Here is a 25,723-nt window from a genome sequence, read left to right as displayed (position 1 = left end):
TTTTCAACACTTTTTCCCTCTAAAAGCGTAGGAACGAACAAAATTATAAAAGCCATAGAAAATGCGGAAATGACGCAGATGAGGAATTCAAAAAAACAGGGAGGCTATGAATGTTCCACAGCACTAAAACTTAATAAACCGACCAAATCAGGGGCGGATTTAGGGGGAAGTCCCCTCTCAGGAGTTCGACCCCCTGCCGACTTTAGTAACTGTTTACAGATTTCTATTTTTGGCTGATGGATCTAAAACTTTCTAAAGAAACCTTTGGCACCTTTATTTTAAAAATTTTAGGGGGAAGCGCGTTGAAAAAACACCATTTTTTGACAAAAATTTCCGAAAAGTGACAAAGAAAAGCGCTCTTTTAGTGCTTTAGGAAGGGCTCGGAAAAGGAATTTGACTAACATATTTTGAATAAAGTCGACAAAATTTTCAAAAATCTTTAGAAAAACCACATCCACCCCCCTTATCCGCCCCTTGATCGAATTAAAAGTATTTTTTTAGATTACTTGAAGATCGATGCTACTGAGTTATGTCTTTCTTAGTTTTTTCTCGACATCTCTACGCCAATTTCTTCGGTAAAATATTCAAACGCTATAAGAATTTGCATTTTTTAGCATAAATTAAGCTCAGTTCATCGAAAAAAATTATAAGCCTTGTTTGGTTCACTTTTGTAATTAAATCGTTCAGTTAAGAGCTACCTTTTCAATCATATGTTTAATTAAGGGACGGTATAGAGATCACTTAGTTTTCAGAAAAAAATTGCTCCGATGTTCTGTTCCGATGTGTATCCAGAGAAGCCAACAGTGAGATACATGGCGCCTGATTTAAATCAGCGAGATGCAATTTTACTTCTGACATTTTTGCTCCCAAAGTATAGACATCGTTTTTTAAAACCGGTTTTCGCTATCGCCACTTTTTAAGAAATTGTTTTTCTTTTATCTCTATTGTCGCGTTCAGCTCATGCGCTTTACTAAACTTTCTTTGTCGTATGAAAAAAATAATTAAAACAATTTTGAAAACCTGAATTACTCAATAAAAGTTCAGATCATACAACAACTTAGCAACAACTTTATGAAGTTTTATCTCCAAAAATTTTGCCGCCAATGCATTGGTAAAAATAGACCAATAGAGGAACACCTTAAACTCACACCGCCAAAAAAATTACAAAATTTAGGGAAAAAACAAGAGCATGTGCATCTCGGCTTGTCGAAATATCTAATGAAGCTTCCTAACCAACAAAAGAATAGACAGCTCATTAGTCAATTTGAAAGTTTTATCATGACATTCAAGCCAAGGCAAAAATTTCCAGGAAAAAACCACCAATACTAATTGAAGAAAATAAGAGATTTCGGGCAATTAATCCACCGAAATTTAGGCAGACAACCGTTAAGCCGAAACTGCAATCATTAGTGACGGGATATAGCTTCACTGGTTCCTGGATGCATTGGCATCAGTGATACAACAAGTTCGTCTTCTCAAAGACATGCAAACAAATCAAACTGGAGGTTAAAAACGCAGAAAAAAAAAACAAAGTAAGCACAGAGACTTCGCACCACACGGAGTACAGCATAAACATGGTACTAGAAAATAGCTGAGAGAAAGGAGACGGAAGCCACTAGAAAAAAAAAACGATAATAATCTGCAAAACTTACATACGTTTGTCTGAAATGATAATCATTTTGAAAAACTAGTGTCGAGAAACACAAATCTCAACGTTTTCAAAGTATTTAAGTGAAATTAACATGGACCAATTACGCCGCCGATTCTTGGGTTGACGCCCGCTGCGCCAAAAACAAAACTTTAATTTTTCTACGAAAATTTTTGATCTATACACATATGAGTTCGAAAATTTTACTGCACAAAGTCAATGTCAAACGACGCAATATTAAGATTAAGAGACTGAGCCTATATAGTATTATCTGCAATAGCTACGTAGTTGCAATACCGTTGTTTATCCTGAGGTAAATCATTTTGATCAACTTTGAAAACCATTTTGAAGTTTCCACCTAAAAACAAGATTCGAAATCTCGATATTCAGAATTAGAGTCTTGTGTCATCTTAACTGAATGCACAAAATCTTTTAACTGTGCTTTCAAACACTACTAAACATGGGGATAAAACATATGCTAATCAATAGTCTTTAATAAAATACTGAAAAGCAAGACATCAATGCGAATTTGTTAAGCACTTATTTTTGCGATTTAGGTAGAAAAGAAAGTAAGCGCGTCCTAGAAAACAAGCGATTGCTTGTCTGAAACGATTTCAAAAAACCACGAAAAACTAAGCTCTTCTCCACATGTTGTTTTCGTTAAGCATGACGTTTTACGAGCAACTGATACATCTGCGAGGTCCTGTCGCAATCTCAAGTTGAAAAGTGACTCCCTACCGAGGAAGGGCAACTGCGACAGCAGAAATGCAGAAAATTTATACGTCGCAAACTATATTTTCTCTAACTGTAACACATATAAATAAGTTTACGTGATAATCGGAAAAACATTTCTATATTTCTTCTATTGCGCCCACATTTAAGTTTTAAGTTTTGTAAAGTTTTTGCAGGGCGCACAAACTAACTAATCTGGACACATTTACTTTTCTCATCTTATAACATGACATCACGCGTGTTGCAATATTAAAAATGAGTCAACAAAATGCAAGTGTTAACTGTGAATTCATATATTAAGTAGTTGGTGCGAGTCTTCTAATACGATTCGTTTAAGATGGTACGATTCAAGAAAAATCAATTATGAATATAATTGAATGTATTCATAAAAATAACATCACACGTTTTTGCACTATTTTTAATAAATACTAATAAAAGATGCTTCCAAGGAGATAGCATTGACATATAGGCGAAGCCTTACTTTGCAAACACAAGAAAAAAGCAGCAAAAAGGAGCTCTAAAATATCAAAGGTTAAAACACTAGAGAAAACTCAAATGAAACGTTAAAAAAATCAGTTTTAAAAGTTTCAAACACGTTTTTTTTTGCCAAGACTCACTTGCGTTAACCATTCAGCCTATGTTTCTAGTTTTTCTCTAGTGAAACATGGTTCTTAGAGATCAGAAAACAAAAATTGAAAAAAGAGAGCATAGCTAATGGTATTGAAATAGCTGCTGTATCTAACTGCATCAAGAAAGTTAAAAACATAGCTAACAGAAAGTTGAAAAAATTTCACCACAGAGGCCAAGCTACGCTCCGCAAACACTAGCGGGAACACGAAAAAAAGCAGCTTTATAAGTTGGTAAAAATAAGTTGGAATTAGCAAATTTTCTACGTATGCGTTTCGAACCTGCCATCTTGATAATTGGAGTCTCACGCCCTGCTCTCTCGTCCACCACTGCTTAACAACCGGTAGTCACTAGTCACAAATGAAGTAGCTACATACGCAAAAAAATTGATAATGCGATGCAACAAAAGTGGCACCAAATACAAATAGAAACAAGACTGCTCGTATCAGGGCGAAGCCCTGAATGTTCCGACTGCCCATTAAGGTTTATGGAGCAGTAATATCATTAAAAAATTAAAAGTAATAAAACAAAATGAAAATTTTTTTTTCAAAAATTTTTAATTTTTTTTAAATCATCCCTCACACGCCATATAAAAAACAAAAGAATAGATTTCGCTACTTGTAACAAATCAATTATGGCAAATAATCTTCGTTAAATCAATTTGGAACGATTTCTAAGACGGATTAACTCTCCGCCTACGCGTTAATAGCGCGAAATATATCGCGCGTTAATTGTCCCAAATTGGCCAAAATGGCAATGTTTAAACCCTCATAACTTTACGAAACATGATCACAGGTGAAATATCTTTTCAAATTTAAGCTCAGGATAATAATATCTTTTGAATGATATAAAAAAATTCCGTCAAAGATGGCTAGTTAAAAAGTCGAAATTTGTCTGAAGAAAAAAAACCCACCCCGAGCACAAATATTCCGTTACTTTCGTATCGAAAGTCGGAACAATAAACATTGCATGATATGAATTGGAATTTGGTCTCCCAAAAATCTGCAGAAAAAGAAATAGGTTGATGACATTCAAGGACAATTCCTAGTAGGTTTTTGTTTTGGCTCGCAAGGATTTTTCAAAACTGGTTTATCTATTTTTCGCATGTAAATCTTTCAAAAAAAATTAAAACTTTAATTTTTTTCCTTCACAATTTTCCAAAAATAAATTATAAATTTGTAGACATTGTTTCTGAATTACTCTTGCTCGGAAGTCCTCGATTGCCTTGCACTCTTAAAGTACTTGGCAGGAAATTATAATTTTTTCCAGGTTAGGTCTTTCATACGTGCTCAAAGTGGATCAAATTTTAAAAACAGAGGCGAAGCAGAGCTTCGCACCATTTGCGTTACAAAAGGGAGAAACTATGTTTATGTCCAAAAACTTCAAAAAGTTCCTGCCAAAAATTGGGACTCAGTTAGAGGGACAAAAAACTCGGGGCTCAATTACAAAATCCGTCAAAATTGGAACAACAAGGATTTGGAATGATCGAAAGAATACAAACTCCTAAAAAATTCAAGCGAGTAATAAGCCCAAAAATAAGCAGACGGTTAATAGTCTAAAATAGACGAAAAATTTCAATTTGCTAAGAATCAGTTGCCGACAGGAATCGAACACTAGGTTTCTTTTCGAGTCAAGCAAGGTGGTTACGATTGACGAATGATGCGGCGAATGACTAATGAATTTGGAGCAAAAATTTTAAAACTCAAATTCCTTGTTTCTAGGGTGCAAACATCATGACGCTCAAGACCACATTTTAAAATTCAACGAAAAAATGTTTTTTATTTTTTAATTTAATTAAAACTTTTTCAAAAAGAGTCTTTGTGGGTTAATTGTGAGCATTCAAAATTTTTTTAAGTCGCAATCTCAAAAAAGAACCCGGATCTTTTAGGAAAAAATATGAAATTACGCCGACAGAAAAACGTCCGACACACGAAAAAATTAAAATTCTAGCAAATATTTTTGGCAAAAACAAACTTCTGGCAAAAACTTGCATCTTCTCATCCGCATAATTTGGCAGTTTAAGCAAGAATTGCTTACACAATTCGAAAACTAAACCAACATAGCTAACGTCAACAATTATGAAGCCAAAAAATAATCAGAGAAAAAATTAAAATCAAAGTTTCATTACACAGAGGCAAAACAGAGCTACTCACCACTTGCATCACAACCTAAACATAAAATAAACATACGAAGTCAAAAAAATGAAAAAAAAAAATGAAAATAAGTCAATCAAAACCTAAATTTTTGTGGATCTCGACAGAAGTTCAAGCTACGCAAACATTCAGACATCTGAATATTGAATTAGCTACAAAATGAAAAATTTGAAGAAATACAAAGCCGTTACGCTTTTAGCAAACACAGTAATTACCAGTCGTAATTAGTATTTGAAGTTTGTTTTGATTTTCAAAACGAGTTTGAGCAAATCAGCAACACAGATGTACAAATAAAAACTGATTTTTTCTTACAAGTTTTCAAATAACCAAAGCTGTGACTTTTACCCAAGTTTACCAGCCCAATCAAATGCAAAATGACAATCCATTACCTTTTTACCGACAACGACATGAAATTGCGAAGTCTCGACTTTCAAATTTTTCAAAGAAAACAAATAAAGCAGAATCACTTCAAATGACAATGAATCCATACCTTATGCGTGGATCATTCATTTCATCTAACAAACCACTCATGGTAATCACAGGAACAGACCCTGAGTATTCAGAAGACTACCTAAACGCAGTTACAGCGAATTTAATTTTAAATATAGGCCCAGAACCAATAAATACAACACTCCATCAGAATTGGATACATATACGTACAGCTTTAATCCAAACCACACTTGACAGTGCAGCTCAAAAAAAGGTTTTCAGTCCTACATATAGAAACTAAATCAGATTGGAAACGAATCACACAAAAATTTTCAAAATTGTTTGACTCCGGAAGAAACAAGCAACATCAAAGAGTCTTATGCAATGAAATACGTGGACTCCCAAACGAAACAAAAAAAAACAACTCGCAGTGAGAAATGAAACTTTAGAACGAAAAGCATATTCCCTCAAAACACACGATTAAAAAATTACGAAAGTGACTGAAATTTTAGTGATGACTCTAACGCCACAATTACGCAAAATTGCAATACAAAGAGAGCATCACACCCATCATCATTTCGAGAACCCGATATTGATTTCTGAAAACTATTAGACAAACTAGAACAAGGTGAAATCACAATGAAACTAGAAGAAAACATGGTGGTCGAAAACATGGTCAGTTTTTTTTCTAATTTGGAGCGTTCATTTAGAGTAGACAAGGCTTACCGCTTAAATTCTATATGTAGACACTGTATGATTGGCAAATTTCCGCTTGAAAATATTTTAATTTTTTTTTCTAAAAGCTAGCAACTAACGAATAACGGTGTTAAAAGTCGTTTTAAAACCGTAAATCTAATTTTATGTATGATGTGAAATTGTGTTATTGTTATGGATAACCTTCATGAGGTAATTTTTATGAAAAGTACTTTTTCATTTTTATTACAGCTGATTACTCTTATTTAACGGAATACCGCTCAAAAAGTGGGGTTCTTAAATACTTTAACAAATTTCTCTATAATGTTTGCTGTAAACTTTGCATCTAGAGACAGTATTTGATTTTTCTATATAATAAATAACATTCAATAGTTCCACTTTCAAAGTCAATTTTCAAATTTCCTAAATTTATGCAGCAATGATTGCCGATGCTTTTATATGTTATCTCTCAAGATTTTTTTCAGATTGTTTGAGAATTATTTACCAAAAAAGCGCTAAAAAAACTTCTACGTTCTTAGACATTTCCTCACATCCTTCAAAATTCGAAAAAAAAACAATCAGTCGACAGAACTGAATTCTTTTCAAATAGAAATTGAAACATAACCAACAACAGACAGTTGAAAAAGCGTCAATGAACGCAAGAAAACAGAAAATACCTCACGTTTTAATGAAAAAATTGTATGCATTGGAGCTCTTTTGACAATTTTCTCATGAAATTAAGCCCATTTGGAAAAACTGGATATTTTTTACTATTCGCTGTGAAAACTGATAATTAAACTCCTCTTTTAAAATCAATTTTGATCACATTGTTTGTTACTTTCAGATTCTGCTGCTCGATTGTGAAGTTGACTTGTGATTTAACAAAGGAATTGATAAGTCAAACCACAAAAAAATATCAAATTTGCGCCTGAATGAATTTGAATTTTTTTTCCTTGTAAAACGAAAAAAAATCATGACCTAAAATAATGACCATCACTTCGTTTTTTAACATTTACAATACATAGCTAACTGGCAGTTGGAAAAAAGTAATTATCTTTACGATGGAAATCCACTGAATTTAAAAAAAAATCACAAATTAAACAGCAAAAAAGCAAAATTAAGCTTTCAAGACTTTTCCTGAAAAAAATTACAATACCTATACAGGAGTCTTCACTGCGTTTTACTCTTAAAAAACGAAAAAATCGGTGATATGTTACACACAGAGGCCAAGCTGCGCTTGGCAAACACTAGCGAGAACACGATAAAAAGCAGCCGTATAAATTGAAATGAGAAAAAATAGAAATAAGCCTCGATTTAGTAAAATTTCGATTCCTATCGAATTCGAACCTGCGACATCGAGAATTGGAGTCTAACGCCCTCCCTGACAGCCACAGAGGCATAATAAACCGCAATCACTATTCACAAATAAAGCAGCTACATATACCAAAGCAGTGCAGCAAAAGTGGCACCAAATACATAGACACAATTTTTCAAGTAATAGTTTGGAATATAACTAAAGACATCTTCACTAAATTTGCATGTAATAAATTGGAAAGCACAAAGCCACATTATGTGTCAATTGGGCGTTTTAAAAATTGCGAGATATACTGCGTTAGAAAATTTCTGAAATCGAGTTTCATGATTATTGTTTGAAACAAATAGTTTTCGGTTCATTTGATGAACTTAAAATGTGTTACGAAAAAAAAACCGGTGATGTTACACATGTGTGTTACATTTATGTTACACAGAGATATCACTATTCGCATGTTAAAGCACGTGCAATCAAAAAGCCGTACAGGTGGCACCAATAATTACGACGTAGGCTAGAAAAAAAGAGAAGTCATACTATTACACTTCGCTCACTTAAGTCGGCTAGTGTAAATGGGTGGTAACTTTGAGTATAGTGCATGTATCCAATTTGAGAATTGTAATGCATAATATAGTCATTTCATTTTCAATAAAATTAATGACCTAATTGAGTGTCTTCACTGTGTTCATTAACGCTTACCCAGAGATCTTATCTTCATATGGTTTCGCAATCTAGCCAGTTAAAAACATTTCAAATATCAAACTAATAATTTCTAGTATATCGATAGCAAGTTGAGAAAAAAAAACAAAATCAACTGTTAAGTTTTATGCAGTCCATTATATTAAAACTTCAATGTGAATCCTGAGCCCCTCTTTGCCAGTCCAGCTGTTGCGTTTGTCAACTGGAACCCGAAGTCAGTATCTTCATTTGCCACCAGCCTGTTATAGGCATCTCCGCCTTCTGGTGCTTTGGGACTGGCCAGTTTTTTATCCTTTGCCACGCCCCCTTCACTTTTAGCGGGCCAGGTGGGGAACTGAGAAGGATCTACTGGTTTTGGACTCTCTCTGAAGAACTCGTGTTTCAACGATTCTGCTGCTGTTAATCTTCGGTTGGGATCGAAAGTCAAAAATCCATTCAGAAGTGCAATTCCTTTCTCTGTTAAAGATGTCCCGAACTTATTTCTAAATCAGCAACATTGTAATTTTAGTTTTCAGTTCAAAAAAACTCTTCGATGGCGAAAAGCATTCAATTATTTTTCTAGATGATATTTCAAAAGAAAAATAAACATTAGCTGTTATGATTGTTTTAAATAAAAAAGAATTGCTTCTCTCGATGATTATCAAGATCGAAAATAAGAAATATATCAAACGAGCATTCATCAATAGGCAGTTTTCTCATTTTAAGATACCTGAGGTTGTTGTAGGGATACTCTGTGAACACAATTTTTTTCACCATCGGTAAATTAGGCCAGTCGGGCCAGATCTTCTCATTCGGGGTTCCCAGTTCCTTGAAAATCTGATTCAGCTGTTCCGTCTCACTTTTTCCCGCAAACATCGGCTTCTGAGTGAGTAACTCACCAAAAATACAGCCCACGCTCCACATATCGATGGGTTTGGAATACAGTTTAGTACCGAGCAGCAACTCCGGTGCTCGGTACCACAACGTGACTACTATTGGGGTGTACGGTTTCAGAGGACTGCCATATTCTCGAGCAAGGCCGAAGTCCCCTATTTTAAGCTGGCCTTTATGACTGAAGAGCAAATTGGACGCTTTCAAATCTCTGTGAAGGATCCAGTTGTCGTGCAAATGTCTGACTCCTAAAACAATCAAACGTAGCCAAGAGATCAATGAGACAAAAAAAACAACTGATTAGTTTTTGAACCAGTTTCAAAAAAAAAAATTTCATTAAATTTTTTGACATTATCTAATAAAACTAACCCAACCTTATTTGAAAAATGGATCAATAGATAAACTTTTATATCCGCTGGAAAATCTAAAAAAAAATCACTAAGACCTATATAAGAGTCTTCACTACGTTCATTACTCTGAACAATCAAAACTTGAAATCCACTTTTGAACCATAATCATTCACTTGCACATTTGCACTTGTTATTGGAGAGCGCAATTTGCCTACCAAACGAGTTTCAGATGAACAAAGAACTTAAAAAGATTAATTTCAAAAAAAAAATTTAAAGATTTTTCCTGATTGCAAGCTTAGCGACAACTAGCATGAAATCTACAGTGCACTGCCAAAAGCTGTAATTAATTAATTTTCGTGTTATCTTCACAGTTAAAGCTATCCTCATTAACTCAACAGAAAAAATGGTAAAAACCGCCCCTTGAGAGAAATCTGTTTAAACGCAAAAGCTAAAACAACGCTGTGGCTTTTTTTAAAATAAAATTAACTTACCTTCTAGGAGTTGCATCATGATGGTTTTGACCTCTCCAGTCAGAAAAGGCTGCTTCATAGTCTCCATTAACGCCTTCAGGTCATGTTCTACATAATCCATCACCAGGTAGATCTTATCCATATTACTGCCCACTACAATCTCCCTCACAGGAACCACGTTTGGATGTTGCGACTTCAAAAGACAATTGATCTCTCTCAAACTCGTAATTGGGAATCCTTCTCGTTCCTTTTCCATTTTCAGCCTCTTAAGCGCAACTATCTCATTGGTTCGCAGATCCTGTGCTCTATAGACCACACCGTAAGTCCCTTCGTCAATCTTGTTCATGTGTTTAAACTCATCAACACTTCTGCAACCTTGCAAGGCTGGTAAGTAAACTGGTAAAATCGGCTGCTCTTTTTCGGGCTGAATTATTTTAATGTGAGGTACAGGTAATATTTCCTTTGGAGCAATTACTTCAGTTTTAATTTCTCTGCTCACAGTGGAAGCAGATAACTCACTTCTGTTAGGGCTATTAGCCTGACTTGCGTTCTTTGAGCTTGATTTAATTTTGCGTTTTTTCTTTTCTTTCTCGGGTGAATCTAGACCATCATCTAGGTTGTCGAATTTGGATGTATATGCAGCTGGTAGTAGTCTCGGTCGTCCGTCCTCCTAGAAAAGCACATTTAGATATATAAAAATTCAAATAGAAAATTTACAAAGAGGTGGAGCTAAACTTTGCACCACTAACGATACAGCACAACAATTTTAAGGCAAGCAACCCGACAGTTAACGATCGCAACACGCGACTCAGTTTCGTGTCAATGAAAAGGCAAATAAAAGATTTCTTTTCAACAAAAACTACACAGAGGTGACGCAGAGCTTCGAACTACTTGTGAAACAATTCAAACATAATAAAACAAACATAAAAAGTCGGGGGGAAAAGTCGTATGTTTAAAAAAAACTAGGGCCCAGCTAAAGGGAGGCACCTGTTTAGTATTTTTGAACTTATACTGAATGAATTGGGTAATTTCAAAAACTGGTTTTTGTCCAAAACCTTAGTTATTTCTCTCCTAGGTTCGGAATTATTCCAGGCCAAAAAATTAACCAATCGCCGCTTCTGCAGGAAAAACCCTTCATCTCAGATTTGATGGGGTAGGTAAATGAAATGTCAAAAAGTTTCTAAAAACTGTCATAAGTTCAAAAACGTGACTTTCTAAAATCCATAAATTTTTCTATAAAAATTAGATCGTGGCCTCGTAAGTGAGAAGATTGCGAAAACCGAGTTTTCTCGATTGAACACTCAAATTAAGACTTGGCAGGAGAGTTTTCGAGCAAAGTCAAAAAGTTTCTAAAAAACGGTCATTGAACCATAAAATTGATTTTTATGAGAATCATAGCTTTTCGTGTAAAAATTAGGCGTCGACGCTTATGCAGCAGAAATTCAGATTAACTGTTAAATTGTATGAATCAAAAAAAATTTGGGCGGGTAGTTTTCCAGAAAGGTCCAGTAGTTTTAACAAAATCACTTTTCTAGGGGCCATAACTTTTTGTGAAATAAAAAATTGCAGGGTACCTTCCCACAATCGGCTATTTCAATCAAACCTCTATAAGGATACCCGTCTTTGAACATCGGCTAGGTAGTTTTTAAGCAAAACTAAAACTTCTGCAAAAAGTAAAAATTTTAAACAACTCAAAAAATTATAATGAAATAAAAAACCCAATTCCTTACATTTTCAGACGTCGAAAAAAATGCAAAATGTTGAGAAAAACTTAGTGAACCACAATTTTCGTATAACTCGAGGAAGGACACCTAGGGCCAGGCTAAGCTAGAATTACTCATTTGACATTTTTGAGTTTGTTATACTGAAGCGGGACGAAATGAGTAATTTCAAAATTGGATTTAGCCCAAAATCTTAATTGTTACTGTACTAAAGTTAGTGAGAAGACTGAAAATGTTTGAGATTCCTCTTATTTCGATTGAACCTTTAATCTCAATTTTGATTGGGTAGTTTTTAAAAAAATCCAAAAGTTGCCAAAAAAATGGACAAAAGTTCAAAAACTTGTCTTTCCTATTACGTAAGTTTTCTCTAGGAAAAGCTCGTCGTGGCTGGTAAAACAGAGAAGATTCCAAAATCGGGTTCCTCGATTGAACACTTAACCTGAGAATTGGCACGGTAATGTTCGAGTTAAGTCACAAAACTTGCAAAAAACGGCCAAATTTTCAATACTATTCTGTAACTTTTTTCTATGAAAAGCTCGTCGTGGCCGGTAAAACAAAGAAGATTCCGAAATCGGGTTCCTGAGAATCTTCCTGGATTGAACACTTCACCTGAGAATCTCAGATTGTTCGAGTTAAATAACAAAACTTGCAAAAAAAAAAACGGTCAAACTTTCAAAACTTGCACTTGTTTGAAGTCCATAAGTTTTTCAAAACAAACTGAACCTAGAAAAATACAAAGGTAAGCTTCCAGCAACCTGTTGTGTCGATTAAACCTATGATATCAGATTTGGCGAGAAAAGTCCAGAAACAAGGTTGACAAATCAGATAGTTGACAATTGGGAGAACCACAGCTTTTTGTTTGAAAAATTTGCGCGTAGCCGCTTATGCAGAACAGATACACCCAACCTGTTATTTCGATTGAACCCAAAAGCCCAGGTTTGGCAGAGTAATTCTTCTGAAAAGTCAACAAAAATTCAAACAATAAAAAAACGACTTTTCCGAGGAATACATTTTTTTGTTTAAAAAAAACTTGCGAGAAGCCCCTAACGCAAAGGAGCTTCTTATCCGTTATATCCATCGAACCTACAACCTCTAGTTTGGGAGGTTAGTTTTCGAGAAAAGTCAAAAAACAAACAACGGTCAAAAATATCACTATTCCGAGGGCCATGTTTTTATTTTTAAGGCTAATGGAGGGGAGCTTTCCAAATCCGCTCTGTTCATTGAAACAAAAATCTTAGATTTTGGTGAGTTAGTTTTTGAGAAATCGAAAAAAAATCAAAAAAAAACTGGTCAAATAATTCATCTACACACTTTTTCGAAGACTTAGACAAAATGGTAAGTTAAAGAGATGAGGGCATTTGAAACTCAAATTAGAAACTGGACAAACTTACGAATCGGAAACAAGGCCCACAATCTTTGAGCAGACACCAGTTAAGCCAAAAAGAAACGATTTAATTTTTTTTAAAGTTTCAAGTCCCCCTGAAACTATCCTGTATTAACAATAGTAGTTAAATTTGAATTTTCATGAAATTAAGCATGTCAGCTGTAGTATTGGAAATACTACACGGACAAAGGACGAGTGCCTAAATTGTTTAGTAAACGACCCAATTATAAACTGGAGCGTGCCAATTAAATTAAAGCCTCTTTTCACTGAATCAGATATTGACTGATTTATTCTTATTAGGACTATAAAATCTTGCTTTGAAAATCCACTACTTTTTAAACAATTGTCCAATTTTTCTCATTTGTTTATGCTCAGTATTTTAAAAGGGCGGCGATTACTAACACGTATTTTTTAACTAAAACTTGAAACAAGATGGATAAATATTTAGCAGACTGCAAATATTCTTGCCGGCTGCAAAGGAATTCTCCTTACTTTGATTAAGCAGAGATGCACCTGCAATATGATGCATCAGAGAAAATACTATGAACTTTTAATAAGACAGAACTGAAGGCTGCGGTTTTAATTTAAGGGGACTAATAATTTAAGGATATTTGATTTGAAAAAATCAAATAAAATCTAGTTGAAAAATCCCTTGAGGAAGGGAGAAAAAAGGAGCAGGTGAAATCTGAATACTTAAAGACAAATCAGCCGCCGGTTTATGCTTACGAGCAAAAGGACTGCCCTGAAATCTGAGACTTATAACTTAGGATAGATTACTAAGCAACCAACCAGCAATGATCGCTCACTAAACAGCATTGATATCAGCAAGTGATTTTGTCAGATTTGAATTTTAAATTAGCAACAGAACTAAACTTGCTAAGCGGAAACACAGCCGACTATCTTTGAGCAGAAATCAGTTGAGCCGAAAAAAAATTGACTTTTATCAAAAAAATTTTGAAAAGTTTCAAGTCCCCCTGAAGCTATAAGGACTAAAACTTGCAAACATCATGATACTTTCATAGAGCAAAAAAACCGTGATGTTGCACCCAAGCCGAACGAAAGTCCTAGAAATCAATTTTAACCGGAAAAATGTTTTTTTGTTTTAATTTCCTACACTTGAAAAAGGTCCTACCGGGACTCGAACCTTAAGCCTTAGGGTGCAAAAAAGATAGTGTTACCTCCAGGCCCAGTAGAAAGGGACCTGGAAGTTGTGAAGGTTCAAAATTAAACAGTTCGCGAACTTTTTTTAAGAAAAGCTGTTAACTGGGGAAAAAGTCTAAATCACAATTACAAGACACTTGCTTTCAAAAGTGTAATAATTAATGTTTAACTCACGTAGTCATCATCGGAATCGGGTTCTGAGCTCATTGACTCATCAGCTGTTGTATCCTGGTTCTGCATTGTTACTGCACTTGCTTTATTGGTACCTAACAGACAAGCTCTAGGTTACAAAAATTGCTTTCAAAAAGACTTATAATTTTGGACTAAGGAAAGAGCACGTTTAAATTTTTGTGTCGGATAAGGAATATGCAATACCAAAAAAGACAGCCAAATTGATTATGCGAGCTCTCCGAAATCACTCCTAAGACCGTATATTTTAACAAACTTTGCTGTGCCGTTTTTGGGAACTTTAGAAAGTTTTGACCAAAAATCGCGTTTTTCGGCGCATGCTCCTCCCTACTTATTCATTTTATATTGGTGCCTTACGAAAAACTTTAGAGTTGTTATCCAAAAATGGCTGTCATAAAATATTACCAAAGGGGGGCCCTTAGGGTAGTCAGGGGTCGAATCCCTGAGGGGGGAGAGGGCTTCCCTCCCACCCTAAATCCGCTACTGCCTTCTACCTGTTTGTTCGAGTGTTGAGCTGGAGCTGCTTCTGTCTGACTCAGAGGCACTCACATCCTCCACTTCGGCGTCTATGAGCAGACTGGCCTTGGTTGAGGCAGCAGAGGCAGTGGCCGCCTTCAACTCCATCTTCCTGCTCTCAATGTCCAGTCTGCTGGCTACTGAGTCGTCCCTGGTAAACAAGACTAACAGTCAGTTCTACTGAGATGGCGAGGAGAAAGAAATGCCGTCCAATTACACCTGGCTCTGTAAGTCGAATAAATGATACAGCTCATGAGGATCTCCTCAACTATTCCCCCCTTTGACACCTAGCAACGAATTGCCACCCCTATAAAGAATAATTCAACTGTTAACCATATGCGAAATTTGTACCTAGTAACAAATCCCCCCTTTGCAAAGGGGCTCGATATCCACTCATGATAACGAACCACCTCCTATCAATGAAAGCGACCTAGCGTTAAAAAAAGAACAAAATCAACCGCAACTGAGTCAATGTTTTTTTTTGAGCAGGAGGATACACAAGCTCAAAATGGACAAAACATGGCCAAAAACACTAGTCGCAAAAATTTAATGAACTCAACGAAGCAGAAAAAATGACTGAAATTTAAGTGCTTTCACACTAAATTACTAATGAGCTTAAGCTTCTTTGAAATTCGAAGTTTCTGATAGACTTTTTTTTTATAGAACTAACCAATATGAGATAACTGTATCAATTACAGCCAATTCATGGCATTATCCATTCAATCCAGTGTGAAAAAGTCGATGACGAATTTTTGCATGAGGTAAATGAATATCGTGTATTTTGCCTCAAACTTAAAAACGAATCTTAAGTGAACTTAAACACAGATCAAAACTCAAACGTCAAAAATTTGATCGAAAAAAATTCAAGACTTGTTCCTGAAAAACAAGAAAACCGCACGACCCAAAGTGAAATTTCACTTCTTTCATCAACATATAAAACCTTGTTGTGATTTTGTTCGTTGAAACTTACATGTCTGCGTCGGTCATCTCCGTCCTTTTTAACTCTGCTATTCGTCTTTCAATCCGCTTAAGCTCCTCCCTTGCCTCTCTTTGATCCTCCGTTGTGAATGATTCGGCCGACTTCGAGGGTTCAGACTCGGACATCTTACGATTATGGCCTCCTTTATCTCGGTCACTTCTATGTGACTTGTCGTTCTGTAATCTTCTCCTATCATCTGCCTTATCTCTCCGACCAACTTCATTTCTATGATGTCTGTATGCCTTTCTGTCTTTTCTATCCCTATCGTCTGGATATCTACGATCTGTTTTCATTTTTCCGCTATCGAAGTCTCCTCGAGCGTCCTTTCTTTTCGTATCGTACAAATTAATGTTTCTCCAGTTCTGTGCGGGTTTCCTTCGTTTCTCACTTGGGCTCTCACTTGAAAATTTTTATATACATGATAACCGAACAAACTCATAACATATAGGCGAAGCGGAACTTCGCACCACTTGCAGTACAACACAAAAAAGCAGCGAATTCGAAAAAATCAGAACTTACAGAGCGGTAACAAGCCGACGAAGCTAATTGCGAAATTAGTAATCGCAGGCGTAACAATTCCATGTTCCTTGGATCTAGTACCCGATTGCAATACACTTGCTTATCGCAGGGTTAAAGAAATTTAAAAAACTGAATACTGGCTAGAATGATGTATAAATTGCAGTGAAAATTGCGGTAAAATTTATTGTTACTCATCGTACCATTTGTAAATTTCGGATAAATAACTGAAAAAAGAGCGGAAACTGAGATGACAAAATTGATTTATCAAAATTATTCAACTACTTTACTAATATCGAACTACTTCATCAAAACTAAAAGTAACCTTTTTCTTTGCACCACATTGAACTGAAACTAAGTTTATTTGGAGGGTCCTGTAAGTGCAAGAGATAACAAAGTCTACGCGGCATAATTTCTCTTTAAAAGGAACTCAGAGCAGAAAAAAAATAAAAACTGATTTTACTAGCATCATCTCAGACTAACTAGCATAATTTCACCTAAACTAGTGTAAAACTAAAAAAAGACGGGGGAAACCAATAACCCTTTTAATTTCCAAAATACGATACAAAAATTAGTTTTTACTTAAAGTTTTTTAAACTAAAATGGTCAAATCTCCAAAACTACTGAGTTCCAGATCTTCGTCATTTTAACTCACAAAGTGAACCCTACAATGAACGACAGCATACAACTGCACTTTCCATATTTGAAGAAACATCGAAACAATTTCAATTGCAAAATCATCAAGTTCATTAATGGGACTCATAATCCAGCGTAATTAGTTTTTAAATATCAAACCTTTTTTTAGTAATTTAATTGTAAATTAAAAACAAAATTTTGAAACATTATTAAAAACGTCGATTTCGATATATTTTAAAAATTGGAGAAATATTATTAGTATAGAAGGCGTCGTCTACATCCGCTGGTAGTACCTTGACATCTCTCCACCCAAGGAGCGACCATTTCAAGTTTTGAAGTTTTTTTTGAAATTTATCACTTATGATCACAAATTTTCAAAAAAGATTTAAAAAAGTGTCACATTTAAGAAAATAAAAGCGTTGAGCAGTCATTATGGAGTCCCTTTAAGAAGTTGTTTAGATATTAAATTTTTTGAAAAAAATTTAAAAAAGCAAACAACGGCATATCTCAGGAACAAAAATGTTTGAGCAATAAAACTTGGAGAAGATCTGAGAGTACCCTGAGACTATTCTACTATAAAGTAGGGAATTTGTAAAATTTTTATGCATGTTCTTTTAATTTTTATGAAAAATTTCGAGAAATTTAAGAAAAAAACGTCACATCTCGGAAACCAAAAGCATTTGAGCAGTCATCTTGGAAAACAAGATTTGAAAGCCTTAACAGGATCTCGGCAGCACCTAACTACTGGGTTGGAAAATTCAAATTTTGTGAAACTTTTGAAATCTAGATTTTCTGAACAATTTCTCGGAAATTTAAAACATTTGAGCAGTCATATTTCGATGCAAGATTTGCAACGCCAAAAAGTACCCTAACAGCACCTTACTACACAGAGTTTGAGAGCTCTTGTCAAGTTTTTTGTTTCTTAAGTTATTTGAAAAGTTATGAAAAAATCTTTATAAACGTCACATTTCGGAAACCGAAAGCATTTGAAGAGTCAAATTAGGGGGCAAAATTTGCAACACCTGAAGGCCTCCAGACAGCGCTTCACATTATAGAAATTCAGAATTTCATTTTTTGTCTGTTTTTTTTTTTAAATTTTATTTATGTTCTGTTTTTATGTGTTCTTTTGAATTTTTTTAAAAATCACAAAAAACGTCACATCTCAGAAGCTAAAAAGAATTGAGCAATTATATTTTGAGATAAAATTTACAACTCGTGATAGTAACCTGAGAGCAACCAACTACAGAGATGAGAATTTCAAATTCTATACAATTTTTAAATCCAAGTCTAATGAAAATTTTCGAAAAACTCAATCGTCGTCTCTCGTAAACCAAAAAGATTTGGGCATTCATAATTGGCGGCCCATATCGTAATCCCTGGGGGCACCCTGACAGCATCTAACTTTTTAATTGCTAATTTCTCACTTAGGCGAAATAAATACTGAAATGAACCTGGAAAATCGAAAAAACTTCTTAAGCATTCCAATATACGATATAGCTTAAACGTCCAAAAATTCTTTAGTTAAACATGCAAAAACAATACGTGACAAAATGTTAAACATGGCAGATAGTGCAGTCCACATTTAAATATAATTTAAACATTCCAATATACAATATATTTTAAACGTTTAAAAATTCTTTCGTCCAAAACATGCTAAAATAATACGTTCAAACAGATTACAATGGCGAGATAGTGAAGAGCCCGCATTTAAATATATAATAGAACAATAGATAGAAAGATAGCTAATAGATTAGTTCGCCAATCCAAATAACTTACTATTTCAGTCAAATGGTATAAAATCAAAATTTGAGCGTACCTCTTCAGTTTCTCACGTTTGTAATCAAATTTCGATGCCTTTTGCAGACCTCTTTCAGGCGTTAAGTTTCTTTTGCGTCTACCCCTATCTCTTTTAGCATCTTTCTTTCGTTTGTTTGCACCTTCAGGATCAGGTGGTTTGATCGTTGGCCTATCGAAATCAACATCTTCTTCGGAAGAATTCAGTCCAGACACTTCGTTTTCCGAATTCTGATTACTGTCTGAGGAGCCATCAACTTTCTCAATTTTTGATTTGAATTTCGGCATTATCTGAAAGTATTTCAAAACTGAAGGAGGTTGGGTGGGTATTCACAAGTACCAAAATGATAAATCAGTCCCATTTGTACCAAAATAAAAAATCAATTCGTTTAGTACCAAAAAAATTAAATTGGCCTAAGACTATTAAGCCGACTACTTCAAGCTCTTGGTTTAAGGTCGCCGGTGGGCGCGCTGCGCGTGCGTCGCCGCTTCGCGGCGATAACCGGCTCTAGTTTTCGTATAGAGTCCTACCCTCTGTTGGCAAGCTAGCAACACGTTGGCGCGACTGCGGCGGTCACTATTCTGCTGTTTAGTTTTCTTCTGTTTGAACAGTAGAAAATTAATGTAATAATTCGTTGGCTCACAGTTCGACCAATCAGAAAACGAGTTGAATAATTTTGGTACAAATGGGACCGATTTTTCATTTTGGTACAAATGACCGTTGGTACAAATGGGACGTCACCGGGATTTGTTAAACGAGCTGGCAGAAATAAATAACAATTTCAACAAAAAGGCGAAGCAAGGTTTGCTCAAGCGTGTAACATTCGCCCGAAGTACATACCAACGGAAAACAAAGCCAGGTTCTAAAACGACTAGCTAGCCGCTTTACATGCTTTTACACAGCTTTACATGCTTTTAACCGTCTCTACCAAAGACAGTTCAATGTGTGGTCCTTTAACACCGAGTCGACAAAGTCATTACAATTTACGGCTATCGGCGAAAAGACGCAAACTAACTTTGTTCTATGCAAAAATAGTGAGCCATGGCTGTGTCTCAGTATCCCCAGACCACGAGGTCACTCCTCCTAAAAACAGGGCTACTACTTATTATCATTTTACTATTGTTTGTCAATTCAATTCAATTTACAAGATGTCACTAAAAGTATAGTGTCCTTGAGTAGGACCTCTCTTCGAGAATGGAAATGTCATCGGTGTGGAACTGGGATCGGAATGTTTTAAAGATATTGGCAGGGTGAATTCCCATAGGTTCCAATATTCATAGGTTCCAAAATAAAAAATCAGTCGCATAAGTTCCAAAATTTATCTTCTTGAATTCTGATTGGTTAAAATTTGAGCCAACGAATTTATGGATTGATTGTTTACTGTTCAACCAGCATAAACTCAAGCTGCAGAATAGTGACCGCCGCAGCCGCGCCAACGTGTTGCGAGCTTGCCACCAAAGGGTAGGACTCTATACGAAATTTAGAGCCGGTTATCGCCGCAAAGCGGCGACGCGCGCGTAGCGCGCCCACCGGCGACCTTAAACCGAGACTCGGCTAATTTAGTCTTTTGACCAATTGGAAAGATTTGGAACTTATGCGACTGCTTTTTTATTTTGGAACCTATGGGACTGATTTTTCATTTTGGAACCTGAATACGCACCATTGGCAGGCTTCTGACATCGTCCGCCCCATTTGGGTAGAGAGATGATATGCTTGTAAGTGTCTTTGGCAGCGGTTTCTCGACGCAGAATATGTCCGAGGTGCTTCTGTCTTCTTCTCGTCACGGACACGTATATTGAAACCTTGTTGGTGTCACTGATGAAGGGGTTTTATCAAACTTGTCTGTACTTATTGATTGCTGCATATGCTAAGCCGTTTCGCGATGGTTAATGTCTGCAGTATCATCGAGTATGGCACCCAGTTCCTTTGTGTTGTGTCAGTTGTCTTGGAATCGGCCACATTGAGATTATACTTGCCGAAAACGTCTCTTACCATCTGTAGCAGCTCATCGGATGAGATTTTATCACTCATGCAGATAAAATCGATATCGTCTGCATATTCACGTGAGGTGGTAACAGAATTGAATCAGTGGCGTAGGTATGATCGCTATGCCGGGTTCTAATGCGGTTTACCTCTTCCAACGCGTGATCCAGGTAGAATATAAATAATTTCGGCGATTGTGCCATGTGACATTCCACCAGAATGGTCAAAATGCAATTTCGCATTCGAATTTCTATTGGAACATAAAACCGAGAAGATTGATGCTTTTTATGAATAAGTGACGTTAAGTGAACGATCAGACAAATCGGGAAGGGTTAGGTTTGACTGACATGCTAATTTTTGAAATTTCGATTTGGACGTAAACGACACGTAACCTTTTACTATTTCTCACACACTGAAACTGCGAAGTCAGAACAACAGTATTCTCAGTGACAAAAACAAAGAAAAAAAACGGCAGAAGATTGAGATTGTGGTTAGAAATTGTCAGAAACCACTCCGAGTTGTAACGATTGTGCCGCTACAATCGTTACAGAGCAGTTCACAAGAACCGGGAAGGGTGTTGAGACGACGTGTCCAGCCTTCCGAGAAAAAATAAGATCGTTATTTCTCCGGATTCCAGAATTCGGAAGGGTCTCGGGAGAGAACTGTAATTCATGATTTTAACAAATTTTAGCTTCCCGAAATGTCTTGAGTTGAATTTAATTAATACCAAATTGGTTTTCAGATAATGAGAAGCTTGGAGTTGGGGGAAAAGGTTGATCCATCTTCGATGGAGATGATGATTTTTATCTACTGAACAAAAACAATAGTATTATAATATATAAGTAGTAGCCCTGTTTTTAGGAGTGACCTCGTGGTCTGGGGATACTGGGATACTGAGACCCAGCCATTAGCTCACTATTTTGCATATAATTAAGTTAATCAGAGCGTTCTGATCGAAGCCGGAAACAGTAACGATTTTTGTACACCCGATGTTAGAAAGACCACCAAAAGAACTGGCTTTGGCAGAGACGGTGAAAAGCATGTAGAGCTGTATCTAGACGCAAGCCAGTCGTTTTAGATCTAGCTTTATATTCCGTCGATTAGTACTTCCGGGCAAATGTTACATAGATGTTTTTATGGCGCTGCTGGGTGTTATTCTTTTTAACATCTTGACCGGCAGAATCGTTAACGAGCTCTCCGCGCCGAGCGGATGCTCATAACAAGGCCCTTACCACCGGGGCGGAAGGGTAGTTCGGAACGCGGAAGCCTTCCGGATTCCCGTGAATAGTTTTTTAACCTAGTTACGACCAAAAATTAACGAACCAGGAAGGGTAAGGGATTCGCGGTCCCGTCATTTTCTGAGTGGTACGTGACCAAAAACACTTAAAGATATACAGGAAACCAAACAAAAAAAGCATAGTACCTAAAAAAAAACAAATAAATAACCGAAAAAACCAAAAACAGTAAAAAGGTGTAAAATCGGTAAAAATCATCCCCATGACGAGATGTGATCCGACCCTCCCGTTTGTTATTGTTAGATATAATGTCCTTACAATCAATTATATCAGTCAGGATCGTTACGATCAATTTTGTGGACCGTTCGTGGTGCTTGTACTGTAGGGTTTTTTGAGTATTTAAGCACGTGCTATAATTTGCGCTCAATCCGGAAGGGTCTCGGGGTTAGAGAAGAAGACTGATCCGGCAAGCAGTTCAAGGAGCGACAAGAGGGGGCTCAAGGACAATGCCAATCGACTGTTGGGTTCTGTTAACAAGTTTTGTATCCCTTTTGGTACAAAAAGTAGGATTTAAGTGACTGTTGTTCGGACAACGTTCGCTAGGTTTAAACGTTGTAAACGCTAGGTTGAATCGATAGGAAGTGGTTGGAACTATTTTGGTACCGAAAACAGAATTTTCGCTATTTTTGATAGTACGAAACACTATAAATTCAGACCATTTTTTGAAATTTTTGAGTTAGGACAGCAAAAATAGTTGTTCGGACAACGTCCACTAGTGAATCTACAAGTTTTAAAGCCCGATTGCCGATAAACTTCCGGGTTACAGAGAAATCGAGCTTTACGTGTGTGATTTAGTGGATTCATCAATCCGGAAGGGTCCACATAGCATTGTTTTTCGCAAGTTATTTCAGCCGGAACGTTTTAGATCAGGTTTTTTGCATTGAACTTGAAGATTATAGGCCTTCTGAGCTCGGATCAAAAATTTTTAGGTCAAAAAGATCAGAATTGCGAAAAAAGTTAGGCGGAGCCTATAAGAGAGAAATTTTTTTTGATTTTAGAAAAAAGACGTTTTGGTTAATAACTTTGGAGCAACTGGACAGTTCTAGTTGATCTTGGTACCATTAGATCACAAATTGAGTGTGCTTACTCATAAAATTTTCAATTATTAGAAAAAATAAGCGTGAAAATTGTTTAAGATTGTTTCTAACAAACTCACTAACTCGGGAAGGTAGACACTTCACGTTTTATAAGTTTTTTTGGAAAGCCCAAAGGGTAGTAACGGTTGAATAAGTCAATTTTACGCTGTTCTAGACAAAAGGGAAGGCTATGGAAACAAGATAACTATAATCGAATCAAAATTAGGCTAGTTATAAGACCCTTCACAGTTAAAGTGAATTGTCAAATAAGAGGCTTAGCTTCAATCCGGAAGGGTCTTGGGACAGAAAATACACCCTTCCTAGTTAGTTCCTACAGAAGAATAGCATCGGGGGACGTATCCCGAAGGGTATCGGAAGAAATTTTTAAAAGTCCCGGATAAGCTATTTTTGCCAATCCGGAAGGGTACTATTTTTACCAATCCGGAGGGGTCCTGTTTTTGCCAATCCGGTAGGGTGGGTCCCAATTTTGCCAATCCCTAGGGATCCTGTTTTTGCCAATCCGGAGGGATCCTGTTTTTGCCAATCCGGAAGGGTCCCATTTTTCCCAATCCGTAGGGGTCCTGTTTTTCCCAATCCGGAGGGGTCCTGTTTTTGCCAATCCGGAGGGGTCCCAAATTTGCCAATCCGGAGGGCTCCTGTTTTGCCAATCCGGAAGGGTCCCATTTTTCCCAATCCGTAGGGGTCCTGTTTTTCCCAATCCGGAGGGGTCCTGTTTTTGCCAATCCGGAGGGTCCCAAATTTGCCAATCCGGAGGGCTCCTGTTTTGCCAATCCGGAGGGGTCCTGTTTTTGCCAATCCGGAGGGGTCCTGTTTTTGCCAATCCGGAGGGGTACTATTTTGTCAAAACTTAAGAGGGCATAAGAAAGTAAATAGTCAAAGGTATTATGTTATTAGGAGACAGGCTAGGAACCAGTGACTGCACTGGTAACTTGCCTTTTATAAAAGACTAGACTAAAACAAATCAGGACGAAACCCGGATATTCGCAACACTGAGTCTAAATTGAACAAGATTTTGTAACTAATTTGTGTGGATAGAAATCCAAATCCTTTTTGGGGAAAGTGATTGCCCTGAGGGTTTTCGTAGGTCTCGCTCGGGCAATCCGAAGGCAGATAGGCAACACAGGACTCGGTGGGTACAATAGACGACCACATGGGAAAATTACTGCCTTCAATTTTTGTCTGTTTGGTGCAGCACCGAACAGGGAAAGCTCTTTCTTTAGAAACAAGTTCGACTATTACATTGCGACTGATTACAGTAGAAAATACATACAATTTTCATTGAAAATTGTCTTATTTTTCTTCATTTTGGTTTTAAATCAATAATATCAGTTCTTGATTGGGTAGTGAGTACACTATTGTTTAAATATAATGATATAATCAGACTGTGCTAGCTTCATATCTTACAACTAATAATCGATTTTTGTGAATAAATTGTATACACGCTGTACTGTGATAACATACAAGGTTTCGTGGTCACTATTTAAGTGAAACTTTTGGAATTTTTAGTGTTGTGTTATTATTATCAGTAGTCAAACCAAAAAGGACACTAGCAGTCGAGATAAGTATATAGGCAGTAAGAAGTGATAAATTGAAAATGAATCTAGACAAGTCAAGGATACCTAAACTAAGTGATAGCTCCAGTAAATTCATACCAGAGAAACAAAGAAAAGCAATGACCGACCCTTTTGTGAAAAGGATTGCACAAACCCGGACCGGCAAAGGGAAAAAAGTATCAGGCGGAATGGTTGAAACCAGGAGTCAAAAGTCCTCTGAAGGACAAAAGGCAATGTTAGAAGTAGAGGTCCATCCGGAACCTGCATTGGATGAGAACCGGGAGGGGCATGGACCGGAAGGGAGAAGAAACAGAAGATTGGCGAGTGAATCTTCTCCGGTAGAACAAAGCCAAGATTTTGCCACTTCCACCGGGACTCTGGACCGAGAAGAGATGTCGGAACTGTCCGACATCTCTACTGAAAATGTGGCGACTACAATATCACCCACAGACAACACCATGATGCATGGCGTGACGGAGAAACCGTCAACGTCCTCATCGTTTTCAGAAATAGTGAAGAACACTTTCGGAAACTCTTTCCATTTACCAGCAGAAACCCAGGAAGAAGAGGAGGACGATGACGAGCAAGATGACTTCGGATCTCAAGTCAGCCACAATAGTTCGACTCGGGAGAATGACGCAAACACCGATAGAGAGACTGGTCTCATGGACCAATTTGGTATAGGGAGGACAATAAGCAGGAGTGGCTCATGAAGAGACGTCGAGGCAGAGAATCAAGACCCAAGTCTCGACCAGCACCAAGCTACCTGGAACTGACAGGATGACGTCGCCACTTGTGACGCCATTAGTGGATAACGGAGCATCAATTGAATAAGCCTTCATCAACATAGTGGGCAGCATAGGAGAACAGAATGAACAGATTTCCTTAAGAATGAGTGAACTAGAAAGGGAAGTCCAC

At 36.7% G+C, this 25,723-nt stretch overlaps 2 protein-coding genes across 3 annotated transcripts in view; one reads left to right on the top strand and one right to left on the bottom strand.

Moving 5' to 3' along the window:
• The window catches only part of LOC134845223 (cilia- and flagella-associated protein 43-like), a 306,846-nt gene that overhangs the window by 197,641 nt on the left and 83,482 nt on the right, over window positions 1–25,723 (top strand). The window lies entirely within an intron of this gene.
• On the bottom strand, window positions 8,342–19,164 carry LOC134844231 (cyclin-dependent kinase 11B-like). The gene is made up of 7 exons (XM_063860816.1): window positions 18,899–19,164; window positions 15,922–16,329; window positions 14,930–15,102; window positions 14,421–14,512; window positions 10,002–10,650; window positions 9,000–9,408; window positions 8,342–8,772 (listed from the first exon to the last, which is right to left on the bottom strand). The coding sequence occupies exons 1-7, from the start codon at window positions 19,162–19,164 to the stop codon at window positions 8,433–8,435; spliced, it is 2,337 nt and encodes a 778-aa protein (XP_063716886.1). The 3' UTR covers window positions 8,342–8,432.

This window comes from Symsagittifera roscoffensis, chromosome 4 (genome assembly GCF_963678635.1).
Source record: "Symsagittifera roscoffensis chromosome 4, txSymRosc1.1, whole genome shotgun sequence".
NCBI classification, from domain to species: Eukaryota; Metazoa; Xenacoelomorpha; order Acoela; family Convolutidae; genus Symsagittifera; species Symsagittifera roscoffensis.
This window is presented reverse-complemented; position numbering and strand designations above follow the sequence as displayed.